Source organism: Streptopelia decaocto, assembly GCF_964273445.1.
Source record: "Streptopelia decaocto genome assembly, contig: HAP1_SCAFFOLD_2204, whole genome shotgun sequence".
NCBI classification, from domain to species: Eukaryota; Metazoa; Chordata; class Aves; order Columbiformes; family Columbidae; genus Streptopelia; species Streptopelia decaocto.
Window position 1 is genome coordinate 1,736 of NW_028115492.1, and position 17,543 is coordinate 19,278.

At 61.8% G+C, this 17,543-nt stretch overlaps 1 protein-coding gene across 1 annotated transcript; it reads left to right on the forward strand.

The window, feature by feature from the left end:
- Window positions 1–426: 426 nt before the first annotated feature.
- Window positions 427–16,647, forward strand: LOC309452729 (actin-like protein 6B; the record flags this gene model as incomplete). Its single annotated transcript, XM_082077383.1, is given in 15 exon segments — window positions 427–451; window positions 1,385–1,461; window positions 2,828–2,990; window positions 4,649–4,749; window positions 5,355–5,452; window positions 6,790–6,817; window positions 6,819–6,885; window positions 6,968–7,074; window positions 8,816–8,905; window positions 9,389–9,450; window positions 10,735–10,849; window positions 11,576–11,656; window positions 12,213–12,308; window positions 15,361–15,447; window positions 16,493–16,647. Coding segments are annotated over 15 exon segments (1,278 nt in total). The 3' UTR covers window positions 16,574–16,647.
- Between the last annotated feature and the right edge of the window lie 896 nt (window positions 16,648–17,543).

Below are 17,543 nucleotides of genomic sequence, written 5' to 3' on the forward strand. Positions count from 1 at the left end.
CTCCTGGGTCCCACAGAACTCCTGGGTCCCTTCCCGAACTCCTGGGTCCCTCCCGAACTCCTGGGTTTCCCCCCCAACTCCTGGGTCCCCCCAAAAACTCCTGGGTCCCCCCCCCGAACTCCTGGGTCCCTCCCGAACTCCTGGGTCCCCTGAACTCCTGGGTCCGAATCAGGGGCGGGGGGGCGGGGGGGGGTGTCTATGCCCCCCCATTTAAAAAAACGTCCGCGGCCCCTTTAAGCCGCCCCCCCCCCCATTGTCTGCAGCGGCCAATTGGCGCGCGCGCAGCACGGCGGGCGCCGATTGGCCGCGCTCCCCCCCCCCCCCCCCGTCTCTGGCCACGCCCACCGCGTCCCGGGCGCTGATTGGCCGCGGCTCTGGCCACGCCCACCGCGTCCCGGGCGCTGTCCAAGTGCTGAAGGCGCCGCCATGAGCGGGGGGGTCTATGGAGGCGGTAGGAAAAGGGGCGGGGCCTCGGGGGGGCGGGGCCGACAAAGGGGGCGGGGCCTCCATGGGGGGCAGGAGGGGAGGGGGGGCAGCGATGGGGGTGTGTGGGGGGGTCCTGGTGTCTCCCCCAATGTCCCTGTGTCCCCCCCCCCATGTCACTATGTGTCCCCCCCATGTCACCATGTGCCCCCCCAGTGTCACTTTGTTGTGTCCCCCCCCCCATGTCCCAATGTCCCCCCAATGTCCCTGTGTCCCCCCCATGTCATTATGTCCCCCCCATGTCAATATGTCAACCCCCAATGTCATTATGTGTCCCCCCCAATGTCACTGTGTGTCCCTCCCTAATGTCCCCATGTCCCCCCCATGTCCCCCCCAATGTCCCCATGTCCCCCTATGTCACTACAACCCCCCCCAATGTCCCCATGTCCCCCTATGTCCCCATGTCCCCCTCAGTGTCCCCATGTCCCCCTATGTCCCCATATCCCCCCCAATGTCCCCATGTCCCCCCCAGTGTCCCCATGTCCCCTTGTGTCACTACATCCCCCCGCAATGTCCCCATGTCCCCCCCAATGTCCCCCAATGTCCCCATGTCCCCTTCAGTGCCGCCATGTCCCCCTATGTCACTACATCCCCCCCAATGTCCCCATGTCCCCCCGATGTCCCCATGTCCCCCTATGTCACTACATCCCCCCTCAATGTCCCCATGTCCCCCCTGGTGTCCCCACGTCCCCCTATGTCCCCATATCCCCCCCAATGTCCCCATATTCCCCCCAATGTCCCCATGTCCCCCCCAGTGTCCCCATGTCCCCCCCAGTGTCCCCAGATGACCTGAGGGGTCCTGGCTTTGGGAGGAAGGGATGTCCCCATGTCCCCATGTCCCCGTGTCGCCCCCCAATGTCCCCAATGTCCCCAATGTCCCCAATGTCCCCAATGTCCCCAGACGAGGTCGGCGCCCTGGTCTTCGACATCGGCTCCTTCTCTGTCCGCGCCGGTTATGCCGGGGAGGATTGTCCCAAGGTGGGTGTCACCGTGTCCCCATGTCCCCCCCGTCACCCCCCGGTCACCCCCCGGTCACCCCGGGTCCCCTCGTCGCGGGGGGACAAGGGGACAAGGTCACTGTCCCCATCACAGTGTCCCCAAGGCCACCGGGTTGATGTCCCCATGGTGGTGATGTCCCCATGGCCACGTTGTCCCCAGGGTGGTGATGTCCCCATGGCCACGTTGTCCCCAAGGCGATGTCCCCAAGGTGGTGACATCCCCATGGCCACATTGTCCCCATGGTGGTGACATCCCCATGGTCACATTGTCCCCATCATGGTGACGTCCCCATGGCCACATTGTCCCCATGGTGGTGACATCCCCATGGTCACATTGTCCCCATCATGGTGACGTCCCCATGGCCACATTGTCCCCATGGTGGTGACATCCCCATCGTCATGTCGTTGTTCCCATGGTGGTGACATCCCCATGGACATATTGTCCCCAAGCCAATGTCCCCAAGGTGGTGACATCCCCATGGTCACATTGTCCCCATAATGGTGACGTCCCCATGGCCACGTTGTCCCCAGGGTGGTGATGTCCCCATGGCCACGTTGTCCCCAAGGCGATGTCCCCAGGGTGGTGACATCCCCATGGTCACATTGTCCCCATCATGGTGACGTCCCCATGGCCACGTTGTCCCCAAGGTGGTAATGTCCCCATGGACATATTGTCCCCAAGCCATGGGGGGGTGACAACAACGATGACAATGACCTGGGGGTGATGGGGAGGTGACAATGACAACGACAATGACCTGGGGTTGATGACAATGACCAGGGGGTGACGAGGAGGTGACAATGACAATGATGATGGCAATGACAATGACAATGGCAATGACCTGGGGTTGATGACAATGACCTGGGGGTGATGGGGAGGTGACAATGACAATGACAATGACCTGGGGTTGATGACAATGACCAGGGGGTGACGAGGAGGTGACAATGACAATGATGATGGCAATGACAATGACAATGACAATGACAATGACAATGGCAATGACCTGGGGTTGACAACCATGACCTGGGGGTTATGGGGAGGTGACAATGACAATGACCTGGTGGTGACAACAACTGTGACTTGGGGGTGACGAGGAGATGACGATGACGATGACGATGACGATGACGATGACAATGACGATGACAATGACAATGACAATGACAATGACCTGGGGTTGATGACAATGACTTGGGGGTGATGAGGAGGTGACAATGACAACGATGGTGACCTTAGGGTGACAAGGAGGTGACAATGACCATGACCTGGGGTTGACGACCATGACCGGGGGGTGGTGGGGAGGTGACAATGCCAATGCCGATGCCGATGCCGATGACGCCGCTGTTGCCAGGCGGATTTCCCCACCACGGTGGGGGTGTTGTCCCCCGAGGACGTGGCCCTGGAGCCCGATGGGGACAAGGACCGGAAGGGGCGGGTCTATCACATCGACAGCTCCGCCCTCCACGTGGCGCGGGAGAACATGGAGGTGCTGAGTCCCCTCAAGAACGGAATGGGTGAGGGGACAGCAGGGGACAGCGTGGGGTATCATGGGATATCATGGGGACAGCGTGGGACATCATGGGAGATCATTGAGACATCATGGGATATCATGGGATATCATGGGGACATCATAGGATATCATGGGAGATCATGGGAGATCATGGGAGATCATGGGACATCATGGGACATCATGGGGACATCATGGGAGATCATGGGGACATCATAGGACACCATGGGGACATCATGGGAGATCATGGGGGCATCATAGGACATCATGGGACATCATGGGATGTCATGGGAGATCATGGGGACGTCATGGGACACCATGGGGACATCATAGGACATCATGGGACATCATGGGATATCATGGGGTATCATGGGGACATCATGGGACATCATGGGACACCATGGGGACATCATGGGAGATCATGGGGACACCGTGGGATATCATGGGGATGTCATGGGACACCATGGGGACATGGTGGGACATCATGGGGACATCATGGGATATCATGGGACACCATGGGGACATCATAGGACATCATGGGAGATCATTGGGACATCATGGGACATCTTGAGGACATCATAGGATATCATGGGATATCATGGGGACATCATGGGATATCATGGGGACATCATGGGAGATCATGGGACATCATGGGAGATCATTGGGACATCATGGGACATCATGGAATATCATGGGAGATCATTGGGACATCATGGGATATCATGGGATATCATGGGACACCATGGGGACATCATGGGGACATCATGGGGACATCATGGGACATCATGGGGACATCATGGGAGATCATTGGGACATTATGGGACATCATGCGAGATCATTGGGACATCATGGGATATCATGAGGACATGGTGGGACATCATGGGACATCATAGGATATCATGGGAGATCATGGGGACATCATGGGGACATCATGGGACATCATGGGGACATCATGGGGACATCATGGGACATCATAGGAAATCATAGGGTATCATGGGAGATCATGGGGACATCGTGGGGACATCATGGGAGATTGTTGGATATCATGGGGACATCATGGGGCCATCACAGGACATCATGGGACACCATGGGGACATCATGGGGGCATCATAGGACATCATGGGGACATCATGGGAGATCATTGGGACATCATGGGGACACCATGGGGCCATCATAGGACATCATGGGGACATCGTGGGAGATCATGGGAGATCATGGGGACACCGTGGGATATCATGGGGACGTCATGGGACACCATGGGGCCATCATAGGACATCATGGGGACATCGTGGGATATCATGGGACACCATGGGGACACCGTGGGGCCATCATAGGACATCATGGCACACCATGGGGACATCATGGGACATCATGGGACATCATGGGAGATCATGGGGACACCATGGGGCCATCATAGGACACCATGGGGACATCATAGGACATCATGGGGACATGGTGGGATATCATGGGGACGTCATGGGACACCATGAGGCCATCACGGGGACATCTCAGGGGGGTTGTGGCCACCATGGCTTGTGGCCACCTCATTGGCTTGGCTGCCACCCCATGGCAATGTGCTCACCTGTTGGTGTCCCTATGTGTCCCCACGTGTCCCCACGTGTCCCCGCGTGTCCCCGCGTGTCCCCGGTGCCCCCTGCTGGCCAGTGGAGGACTGGGACTGTTTCCAGGCCATCCTGGACCACACCTACAGCAAACACGTCAAGTCGGAGCCCGCGCTGCACCCCGTGCTCATGTCCGAGGCGCCCGTAGGTGACACTCGTGTCCCCACCGTGTCCCCACCGGGTCCCCAGTGTCACCCAGTGTCACCCAGCGGCCCCCTGTCCCCATATCTCCATGTCCTCCTGTCCCCATGGCGCCATATATCCTCATATCCTCATATCCCGCTGTCCCTATGTCCCCATATTCCCATGTCCCCCTGTCCCCCCTGTCCCCATGTCCCCATATCCCCATGTCCCCATGTCCCCATGTCTCCATGTCCCCATATCCCCAATGTCCCCATGTCCCCCTGTCTGTCCCACGTCCCCATGTCCCCATATCCCCATGTCCCCATGTCTCCATGTCCCCCTGTCCCCATATCCCCATATTCCCTTGTCCCCATGTCCCCATGTCCCCCTGTCTGTCCCATATCCCCCTGTCCCCATGTCCCCCTGTCCCCATGTCCCCATATCCCCATGTCCCTCTGTCTGTCCCACGTCCCCATGTCCCCATATCCCCCTGTCTCCATGTCCCCATATCCCCATGTCCCCCTGTCCCCATGTCCCCCCATCTGTCCCACATCCCCACGTCCCCCCACCCGTCCCCTGTCCCCCCGTCCGTCCCACGTCCCCCCGTCCGTCCGTCTGTCCCGCAGTGGAACACTCGCGCCAAGCGGGAGCGGCTGACCGAGCTGATGTTCGAGCATTACAACATCCCGGCCTTCTTCCTCTGCAAGACGGCCGTGCTCACCGCGTACCCACGGGGACACGGGGGACACGGGGGACATGGGGGGACACCGGGGGGGCGGGGCAGAAGGGGGGGTGGGGCCGAGTGCGGGTGGGTGGGTGGGTGAGCGTTGGGTGCTTGGGAGGTTGGGTGGTGGGTCTATGGGGGGTTCGTTGGTTGGATGGTGGGTCTAAGGATGGTTAAGAGGGTCTATGGGGGGTTGGTTGGTGGGTCTATGGGGGGTTCGTTGGTTGGATGGTGGGTCTAAGGATGGTTAAGAGGGTCTATGGGGGGTTGGGTGGTGGGTCTATGGGGGGTTGGTTGGGTGGGTGGTGGGTCTATGGGGGGGTTGGTTGGTTGGTTGGGTGGTGGGTCTATGGGGGGTTCGTTGGTTGGATGGTGGGTCTAAGGATAGTTAAGAGGGTCTATGGGGGGTTGGTTGGTTGGGTGGTGGGTCTATGGGTGCCTGGGTGTGTCTACGGGTGGTTGGGTGGGTGGGTCTATGGGTGGTGGGTCTAAGAAAGGTTGAGAGGGTCTAGGGGGGTTTGGTTGGTGGGTCTATGGGTGGTTGGGTGGGTCTATGGGGGGTTGGTTGGTTGGTGGGTCTGTGGGGGGTTGATTGGTTGGTTGGTTGGTGGGTCTATGGGGGGTTGATTGGTTGGGTGGTGGGTCTAGAGGTGGTTGGTTGGTTGGGTGGGTCTATGGGTGGTTGGTGGGTCTAGAAGAGGTTGGTTGAGTGGGTCTATGGGGGGGTTGGTTGGGTGGGTCTATGGGGGTTGGTTGGTTGGGTGGGGGGTCTATGGGTGGTTGGGTGGGTCTATGGGGGGTTGGTTGGTTGGGTGGGGGGTCTATGGGTGGTTGGGTGGGTCTATGGGGGGTTGGTTGGTTGGGTGGGGGGTCTATGGGTGGTTGGGTGGGTCTATGGGGGGTTGGTTGGTTGGGTGGGGGGTCTATGGGTGGTTGGGTGGGTCTATGGGGGGTTGGTTGGTTGGGTGGGGGGTCTATGGGTGGTTGGGTGGGTCTATGGGGGGTTGGTTGGTTGGGTGGGGGGTCTATGGGTGCCTGGGTGGGTCTATGGGGGGTTGGTTAGTCGACTGGTGGGTCAAGAAGTGGGTGGGTGGGTCTAGAGACCGTTGGGTGCCTCTAGAGCTGATTGGTTGGACAGTTAGTGCCTGTAGAGCTGATTGGTTGGGCAGTTGGCACCTCTAGAGCTGATTGGTTGTGCGGGCGCTCGGTTGCTCTAGAGCCCCCTGGGTCCCTCTAGACCAATCCCATTGGCCGCCCGTTCACTGGCGTGGCTCCTCCCCCTTCCCCCTCCCATCCCCACCCCTCGTTAGCGCTAATTACCCTTAACGAGCCGCCAGCTTCGCCAACGGCCGCAGCACGGGGCTGGGTTCTGGACAGCGGGGCCACCCACACCACGGCCATCCCGGTGCACGACGGATACATCCTGCAGCAGGGTGGGGCCGGGGGGCGTGGCCACGGGGGTGGGCGTGGCCACGGGGGGTGGGCGGGGCCGCTGAGGCGCTAATTGCTCGTTAGGGATCGTGAAGTCGCCGCTGGCCGGGGATTTCATCTCCATGCAGTGCCGGGAGCTGTTCCAGGAGCTCAACATCGACATCGTGCCCCCCTACATGATCGCGGCCAAGGTGGGGGGCCACCCAAACCCACCCATGGACACAGAGAGCCACCCATAGAGCCACCCATAGACCCACCAACCAACCACCCACCCATAGAGCCACCCATAGACCCACCCAACCACCACCCATAGACCCACCCATAGACCCACCCAACCACCCACCCATAGACCCACCCAACCAACCACCCATAGACCCACCCAACCAACCACCCATAGATCCACCAACCACCCACCCATAGAGCCACCCATAGACCCACCCAACCACCCATAGACCCACCGACCAACCACGCACCCACTCATAGACCCACCACCCAACCAACCACCCATAGGACCACCTACTCACCCACAGACCCACCCATAGACCTACCCATTGACCCACCCAACCACCCACCCACCCATAGACCCATAGACCCACCCATAGACCCACCCATAGACCCACCACCCAACCAAACACCCATAGACCCACCTACCCACCCATAGACCCACCACCCACCCAACCAACCACCCATCCATAGAGCCACCCATAGACCCACCGACCAACCACCCACCCATAGACCCACCCACAGACCCACCAACCACCCATAGACCCACCCATAGACCCACCAACCAACCACCCACCCATAGACCCACCCATAGACCCACCCAACCACCCACCCATAGACCCACCCATAGACCCACCCAACCACCCACCCATAGACCCACCCATAGATCCACCAACCACCCACCCATAGACCTACCAACCAACCAACCACCCATAGACCCATAGACCCACCCACAGACCCACCCATAGACCCACCCAAGCACCCATAGACCCACCAACCACCCATAGACCCACCAACCAACCACCCACCCACCCATAGACCCACCAACCAACCACCCACCCACCCATAGACCCATAGACCCACCCATAGAGCCACCCATAGACCCACCACCCAACCACCCACCCACCCATAGACCCACCCATAGACCCACCCAACCACCCACCCATAGACCTACCCAGCCAACCACCCATAGATCCACCAACCACCCACCCATAGACCTACCAACCAACCAACCACCCATAGACCCACCAACCACCCATAGACCCACCCATAGACCCACCAGCCAACCACCCACCCATAGATCCACCAACCACCCACCCATAGACCCATAGACCCACCCACAGACCCACCCATAGACCCACCCAAGCACCCATAGACCCACCAACCACCCATAGACCCACCAACCACCCACCCACCCATAGACCCATAGACCCACCCATAGACCCACCAGCCACCCACCCATAGACCCACCAACCACCCACCCATAGACCCACCAACCACCCATAGACCCACCAACCACCCAACCACCCATAGACCCACCAACCACCCATAGACCCACCCACTAACCACCCATAGACCCATAGACCCACCCACAGACCCACCCATAGACCCACCCAAGCACCCATAGACCCACCAACCACCCATAGACCCACCAACCAACCACCCACCCACCCATAGGCCCACCAACCAACCACCCACCCACCCATAGACCCACCAACCAACCACCCACCCACCCATAGACCCACCACCCAACCAACCACCCATAGACCCACCTACCCACCCATAGACCCACTCATAGATCCACCCATAGACCCACCAACCACCCATAGACCCACCAACCAACCAACCACCCATCCCTTAGCTCCACCCCCTTTAAGAGGACCCCTGGGAGGCCCCGCCCCCCCCCTTCAAGGCCTCTTCCAATCGCAGGAGCCGGTGCGCGAGGGGGCCCCTCCCAACTGGAAGAAGAAGGAGAAGCTCCCCCTGGTGGCCAAGTCCTGGCACAACTTTGCCTGCAATGTGAGGGGGCGGGGCCCGGACGCCTGGGTCCCTTATGGGGGGGTGGGGGCTGGATCCCTAGGGTGGGGTCACCCGGACACCTGGGTCCCTTTTGGGGGGGGTCACAGGGTCACAGGGTCACCTGGATGCCTGGGTCCCTTGGGGAGTCACCCGGATGCCTGGGTCCCTTGTGGGGGTCATGGGGTCACCCGGACGCCTGGGTCTCTTGGGGAGTCACCCGGATGCCTGGGTCCCTTGTGGGGGTCATGGGGTCACCCGGATGCCTGGGTCCCTTGGGGAGTCACCCGGATGCCTGGGTCCCTTGAGGGGGGTCACAGGGTCACCCGGACGCCTGGGTCCCTTGGGGAGTCACCCGGATGCCTGGGTCCCTTGTGGGGGTCATGGGGTCACCCAGACACCTGGGTCCCTTGTGGGGGGGGGGTCACCCGGACGCCTGGGTCCCTGAGGGAGATCACGTGATCCCCCGGACGCCTGGGTCCCCAGGAGGTGATCCAGGACTTCCAGGCTTCGGTGCTGCAGGTGTCGGACTCTCCCTATGACGAGCAGTGAGTTTGGGGGATTTTGGGGGGGTTTGGGGGCAATTTGGGGGGCTGGGGGGATTTTGAGGGGTTCAGGGGGTTTCTGGGGGGTATTTTGGGGGGGGGGGTTGGGGGGTTTTGGGGTCCCCATGGCCCCCCCAGCCCCATAGATCCCAACAGTTCCCTGTAACAACCATTGAACATGGAGCGAATTGGAGGAGCTATGGGGGGATTTGGGGGCGATTTTGGGGTATTTTGGGGTGATTTTGGGGCATTTTGGGGCATTTTGGGGCCATTTTGGGGTATTTTGGGGCGATTTGGGGGTATTTTGGGGTGTTTTAGGGGTTTTTGGGGTCCCCATGGCCCCCCCAGCCCCATAGATCCCAACAGTTCCCTATAACAACCATTGAACATGGAGCGAATTGGAGGAGCTATGGGGGGATTTGGGGGTGATTTTGGGGCATTTTGGGTCGATTTTGGGGTATTTTGGGTTGATTTTGGGGTATTTTGGGGTGTTTTTAGGGGTTTTGGGGGTCCCCATGGCCCCCCCAGCCCCATAGATCCCAACAGTTCCCTATAACAACCATTGAACATGGAGCGAATTGGAGGAGCTATGGGGCGATTTTGGGCTATTTTGGGTCGATTTTGGGGTATTTTGGGGCGATTTTGGGGTATTTTGGGTTGATTTTGGGGTATTTTGGGGTGTTTTTAGGGGTTTTTGGGGGTCCCCATGGCCCCCCCAGCCCCATAGATCCCAACAGTTCCCTATAACAACCATTGAACATGGAGCGAATTGGAGGAGCTATGGGGCGATTTTGGGCTATTTTGGGTCGATTTTGGGGTATTTTGGGGCGATTTTGGGGTATTCTGGGTGGATTTGGGGGTATTTTGGGGTGTTTTAGGGGTTTTTGGGGTCCCCATGGCCCCCCCAGCCCCATAGATCCCAACAGTTCCCTATAACAACCATTGAACATGGAGCGAATTGGAGGAGCTATGGGGCGATTTTGGGCTATTTTGGGTCGATTTTGGGGTATTTTGGGTCGATTTTGGGGTATTTTGGGTTGATTTTGGGGTATTTTGGGGTGTTTTTAGGGGTTTTGGGGGTCCCCATGGCCCCCCCAGCCCCATAGATCCCAACAGTTCCCTATAACAAGCATTGAACATGGAGCGAATTGGAGGAGCTATGGGAGGATTTGGGGGCGATTTTGGGCTATTTTGGGGCGATTTGGGGCTATTTTGGGGGGTCCTGGGGGTTTTTGGGGGGGTTTTGAGGGGTTTTTGGGGTCCCCGGGACCCCCCCGGCCCCCCCAGAGTGGCTGCGCAGATGCCGACGGTTCATTACGAGATGCCCAACGGGTACAACACGGATTACGGGGCCGAGCGGCTGCGGATCCCCGAGGGGCTTTTCGACCCCTCCAATGTCAAGGTTTGGGGTGGGGGGGGGTCCCCAACATTTTGGGGGGGTCCCCAATTATTTTGGGGGGTCCCCAATTAGTGGGGGTGTCCCTGAGGGTTTTGGGGGGGTCCCCAATTATTTTGGGGGGGTCCTCAAGTTTTTAGGGGGTTCCCAATTAGTGGGGGGGGGTTGCTGGGGATTTGGGGGTGTCGCCTATTTTGGGGGAGAACCCGAGGGTCTGGGGGATCCCCAAGATTTGGGGGGGTCCCCAAGGGTCTGGGGGGGTCCCCAATATTTTGGGGGGTCCCCAAGGGTCAGGGGATCCCCAATTTTTGGGGGGGTTCCCAATTATTTTGGGGGGTCCCCAATTTTTTGGGGTGGTCCCTGGGGATTTGGGGGGGTCCCCAAGGGTCTGGGGGGGTCCCCAATTATTTTGGGGGGTCCCCAATTAGTGGGGGTGTCCCTGAGGGTTTTGGGGGGGTCCCTAATTATTTTGGGGGGTCCCCAAGTTTTTGGGGGGGTTCCCAATTAGTGGGGGGGTGGGGGGTCCCTGGGGATTTGGGGATGTCCCCTATTTTGGGGGGGCCCCGAGGGTCTGGGGGGGTCCCCAATTATTTTGGGGGGGTCCCCAATATTTTTGGGGGGGACACCAAGGATCTGGGGGGTCCCCAAGGGTCTGGGGGGGGTCCCCAATATTTTGGGGGGGTCCCCAATTTTGGGGGGACCCCCCTGATCCCCCCCCCCCCCCCATTCCAGGGTCTCTCTGGTAACACCATGTTGGGGGTTGGGCACGTGGTGACCACGAGTATCGGGATGTGTGACATCGACATCCGGCCGGTGAGGACCCAGGCGTCCGGGAGGGACCCAGGAGTTCGGGGGGACCCAGGAGTTCGGGGGGGACCCAGGAGTTCGGGGGGACCCAGGAGTTCGAGAGGGACCCAGGCATCTGGGGGGGACCCAGGAGTTCGGGAAGGGACCCAGGAGTTCGGGGGGACCCAGGAGTTCGGGGGGGGGACCCAGGTGTTCAGGAGGGACCCAGGCGTCCGGGGGGGACCCAGGCGTCCGGGAAGGGACCCAGGCGTCCGGGGGGGGACCCAGGTGTTCAGGAGGGACCCAGGCGTCCGGGAGGGACCCAGGCGTCCAGGGGGACCCAGGTGTCTGAAGGGACCCAGGCATCCGGGGGGACCCAGGAGTTCGGGGGGACCCAGGCGTCCGGGGGGGGACCCAGGCGTCCGGGAAGGGACCCAGGCGTCCGGGGCGGGGGGTGGAAGGGACTATGGGGAGGGGGAACCAGCTGGGGCTCCCAGTAGCTCCCAATGACCCCCCATGGCTCCCAGTACGTCCCAGTACGTCCCAGTTCCCCCCGCGACGTTGTCCCCGTGTCCCCCCCCAGGGTCTCTATGGCAGCGTCATCGTCACCGGGGGGAACACGCTGCTCCAGGGCTTCACCGACCGGCTCAACCGCGAACTGGCCCAGAAAACCCCCCCGGTGAGGACCCAGGCGGCCGGGAGGGACCCAGGCGTCCGGGGAGGGACCCAGGCGTCCGGGGAGGGACCCAGGCGTCCGGGGGGACCCAGGCGTCCGGGTGGTGAAACCCCCCTCCAGGCTTCCCAGAGGGTTATTTATTAATGATATAGAGGGGACAGGGGACCCAGGCGTCCGGGGGGACCCAGGCGTCCCCCAATGTCTCCCAGTTGCCCCCAATGGCTCCCAGTTGCCCCCAGTTGCCCCCAATGGCCCTCAGTTGCCCCCAATGATTCCCAGTTGCCCCAGTTGCTCCCAGTTGCCCCCAATGGCCCCAGTTGCCCCCAGTTGCCCCCAATGGCCCCAGTTGCCCCCAATGGCTCCCAGTTGCCCCCAATGGCCCCAGTTGCCCCCAATAGCCCCCAGTTGCCCCCAATGATTCCCAGTTGCCCCCAATGGCCCCAGTTGCCCCCAGTTGCCCCCAGTTGCCCCCAATGGCCCCCAGTTGCCCCCAATGATTCCCAGTTGCCCCCAGTAGTTCCCAGTTGCCCTCAATGGCTCCCAGTTGCCCCCAGTTGCCCCCAATGGCCCCCAGTTGCCCCCAATGGCTCCCAGTTGCCCCCAGTTGCTCCCAGTTTCCCCCAATGATTCCCAGTAGCTCCCAGTTGCCCCCAGTGGCTCCCAGTTGCCCATAATGGTTCCCAGTTGCCCCCAATGATTCCCAGTAGCTCCCAGTTGCCCCCAATGGTTCCCAGTTGCCCCCAATGGCTCCCAGTAGCTCCCAGTTGCTCCCAGTTGTCCCCAATGGCCCTCAGTTGCCCCCAATGATTCCCAGTTGCTCCCAGTTGCCCCCAATGGTTCCCAGTTGCCCCCAGTTGCCCCCAATGGCCCTCAGTTGCCCCCAATGATTCCCAGTTGCTCCCAGTTGCCCCCAATGGTTCCCAGTTGCCACCAGTAGCACCCAGTTGCCCCCAATGGCCCCAGTTGCCCCCAATGGCTCCCAGTAGCTCCCAGTTTCCCCCAGTTGCCCCCAATGGCTCCCAGTTGCCCCCAATGATTCCCAGTTGCCCCCAGTTGCTCCCAGTTGCCCCCAATGATTCCCAGTTGCCCCCAATGGCTCCCAGTTGCCCCCAATGATTCCCAGTAGCTCCCAGTTGCCCCCAGTGGCTCCCAGTTGCCCATAATGGTTCCCAGTTGCCCCCAATGGTTCCCAGTTGCTCCCAGTTGCCCCCAATGGCCCCAGTTGCCCCCAGTTGCTCCCAGTTGCCCCCAATGATTCCCAGTAGCTCCCAGTTGCTCCCAGTTGTCCCCAATGGCCCTCAGTTGCCCCCAATGATTCCCAGTTGCCCCAGTTGCTCCCAGTTGCCCCCAATGGCTCCCAGTTGTCCCCAATGGCCCTCAGTTGCCCCCAATGATTCCCAGTTGCCCCCAGTTGCTCCCAGTTGCCCCCAATGGCTCCCAGTTGCCCCCAGTGGCTCCCAGTTGCCCCCAATAGCCCCGAGTTGCCCCCAATGTCTCCCAGTAGCTCCCAGTTGCCCCCAGTTGCCCCCAGTTGCCCCCAATGATTCCCAGTTGCCCCCAATGGCTCCCAGTTGCCCCCAGTTGCCCCCAATGATTCCCAGTAGCTCCCAGTTGCCCCCAATGGTTCCCAGTTGCCCCCAGTAGCTCCCAGTTGCCCCCAATGATTCCCAGTTGCCCCCAGTTGCCCCCAATGGCTCCCAGTTGCCCCCAATGATTCCCAGTAGCTCCCAGTTGCCCCCAGTTGCTCCCAGTTGCCCCCAATGGCCCCAGTTGCCCCCAGTTGCCCCCAATGGCTCCCAGTGTCTCCCAGTTGCCCCCAGTAGCTCCCAGTTGCCCCCAATGGCTCCCAGTTGCCCCCAATGGCTCCCAGTTGCCCCCAATGATTCCCAGTTGCCCCCAATAGCCCCGAGTTGCCCCCAATGTCTCCCAGTAGCTCCCAGTTGCCCCCAGTGGCTCCCAGTTGCCCATAATGGTTCCCAGTTGCCCCCAATGATTCCCAGTTGCCCCCAATGGCTCCCAGTTGCCCCCAATGATTCCCAGTTGCCCCCAGTAGCACCCAGTTGCCCCCAATGATTCCCAGTTGCCCCCAATAGCCCCGAGTTGCCCCCAGTGGCTCCCAATGGCCCCAGTTGCCCCCAATGGTTCCCAGTTACCCCCAGTAGCTCCCAGTTGCCCCCAGTTGCTCTCAGTTGCTCCCAATGACCCCAGTTGCCCCCAATGGCCCCCAGTTGCCCCCAATGGCTCCCAGTAGCTCCCAGTTGCCCCCAGTTGCCCCCAATGGCCCCAGTTGCCCCCAATGGCCCCCAGTTGCCCCCAATGGCTCCCAGTAGCTCCCAGTTGCCCCCAGTTGCCCCCAATGGCCCCAGTTGCCCCCAATGCTTCCCAGTTGCTCCCAGTTGCCCCCAATGGCCCCAGTTGCCCCCAATGTCTCCCAGTAGCTCCCAGTTGCCCCCAATGATTCCCAGTTGCTCCCAGTTGCCCCCAATGGCCCCAGTTGCCCCCAATGTCTCCCAGTAGCTCCCAGTTGCCCCCAATGGTTCCCAATTGCTCCCAGTTGCCCCCAATGGCCCCAGTTGCCCCCAATGGCCCCAGTTGCCCCCAATGGCTCCCAGTTGCCCCCAATGATTCCCAGTAGCCTCCAGTTTCCCCCAATGATTCCCAGTAGCTCCCAGTTGCCCCCAGTGGCTCCCAGTTGCCCCCAATGATTCCCAGTAGCTCCCAGTTGCCCCCAATGGCCCCAGTTGCCACCAGTAGCACCCAGTTGCCCCCAATGGCCCCAGTTGCCCCCAATGGCTCCCAGTAGCTCCCAGTTTCCCCCAGTTGCCCCCAATGGCTCCCAGTTGCCCCCAATGGCTCCCAGTTGCCCCCAGTTGCCCCCAATAGCTCCCAGTTGCCCCCAATAGCCCCGAGTTGCCCCCAATGTCTCCCAGTAGCTCCCAGTTGTCCCCAATGGCCCCCAGTTGCCCCCAGTAGCTCCCAGTTGTCCCCAATGGTTCCCAGTTGCCCCCAGTAGCTCCCAGTGGCTCCCAGTGTCCCCAGTAACCCCAGTTTGCAGAGCATGCGGCTCAAGCTCATCGCCAGCAACAGCTCCGTGGAGAGGAGGTTCAGCCCCTGGATCGGGGGATCCATCCTGGCCTCGCTGGTGAGCCCGGACGCCTGGGTCCCGCCCGGACGCCTGGGTCCCTTCCCGAACGCCTGGGTCCCTGGGGCACTCCTGGGTCCCCCCCGAACTCCTGGGTCCCTGGGGCACTCCTGGGTCCCTCCTGAACTCCTGGGTCCCTGGGGCACTCCTGGGTCCCTTCCCGAACTCCTGGGTCCCTTCCCGAACTCCTGGGTCCCTCCCGAACTCCTGGGTCCCTCCCGAACTCCTGGGTCCCTGGGGCACTCCTGGGTCCCTGGGGCACTCCTGGGTCCCTTCCCGAACTCCTGGGTCCCCCCCGAACTCCTGGGTCCCTCCTGAACTCCTGGGTCCCCCCCGAACGCCTGGGTCCCTCCCGAACTCCTGGGTCCCTGGGGCACTCCTGGGTCCCTCCTGAACTCCTGGGTCCCTGGGGCACTCCTGGGTCCCTTCCCGAACTCCTGGGTCCCTGGGGCACTCCTGGGTCCCTCCCTGAACTCCTGGGTCCCTGGGGCACTCCTGGGTCCCTCCCGAACTCCTGGGTCCCTCCTGAACTCCTGGGTCCCTCCCGAACTCCTGGGTCCCTCCCGAACTCTGGGGTCCCCCTTGAACTCCTGGGTCCCTCCTGAACTCCTGGGTCCCTGGGGCACTCCTGGGTCCCTGGGGCACTCCTGGGTCCCTCCCGAAATCCTGGGTCCCTCCTGAACTCCTGGATCCCTGGGGCACTCCTGGGTCCCTTCCCGAACTCCTGGGTCCCTCCCCGAACTCCTGGGTCCCTGGGGCACTCCTGGGTCCCTCCCGAACTCCTGGGTCCCTGGGGCACTCCTGGGTCCCTCCCCGAACTCCTGGGTCCCTCCCTGAACTCCTGGATCCCTGGGGCACTCCTGGGTCCCTCCCGAACTCCTGGGTCCCTCCCGAACTCCTGGATCCCTGGGGCACTCCTGGGTCCCTTCTCGAACTCCTGGGTCCCTCCTGAACTCCTGGGTCCCTCCCGAACTCCTGGGTCCCTCCCCGAACTCCTGGGTCCCTGGGGCACTCCTGGGTCCCTCCCGAACTCCTGGGTCCCCAGGGCACGTTCCAGCAGATGTGGATCTCCAAGCAGGAATACGAGGAGGGCGGGAAACAGTGTGTGGAGCGGAAATGCCCCTGAGGGCATTTTGGGCTGAAAAACCCCCCAAAAAGGTCAAAACAAAAACCACAATAAACCCCTTAAAATGGGCAAAAACCACAAGAAACCGCTTAAAATGGGCAAAAACCCCGGGGAAGGCGGATTTGGTGGCTGGGGGGGGGTCCAGGGGGCGTTATGGGGTAAAATGGGGTCGGGAATGGGGGGATTTGACGGATTTGGGGGTTTTTTCCCTTAAAAAACTGCGGGTGGCGCCGCTTTGGCGCCTTTTTAAGGTGAGGGGGCGGGGCTAAGGGGGGTGGGCGTGGTTACAGGGGTGGGCGGGGCAGCGTGGAGCTGGCGTGGTTGTGGCGGTGGGCGTGGCTATGGAAGTGGGCGTGGTTGTGGCGGGGCGGGCGGGGCTACGCGGGGCAGCGCTGAGTGGGCGGGGCCGCGGTGGAGTGGGCGGGGCCAGCGGGTCAACTGGGAGCCTTTGAGGCCGTTTCTCCCCGCGCATGCGCAATACCCGCCCGGCGCCACCGGGGGGCGTGGCGGGCGCCGTTAACGGCGGCGGGGGGGGAATGAGGGGGTTGGGGGGTTCACGGCGAGCGTGAATGACGTAGTGACGCCGAATGATGACGTGGGGGACACACGGCGGGGGGGCACACGGTGGAATCGCCGTTTTTGGATGGGGGGGGGGGGGAGCGGCAGGCGGGACTCGAACTCCCGGCGGCACCGGAGAGCAGCGAGGACCCCGCCGAGGTGTCCGCCGCGCGCCTGTTCTTCCGCCCAACCGGCTGCCCCCCCCGCCGCCCCACCCCGCGCTCCGCGCATCCCCGCAACCCTCAACAACCCGCCCCCGCTCCCCCCCGCGCTGCAAACCGCCCCGCAGCGCATCCCTCCCCCGCGCAATCCGCGCAGGCACCCGCATAGCCACCCCTACCCCCATCAAGCCCCGTCCCGCCCAAATCCCCGCCTCCGCCGCGCAATCCGCGCAGGCACTCGGATAGCCACC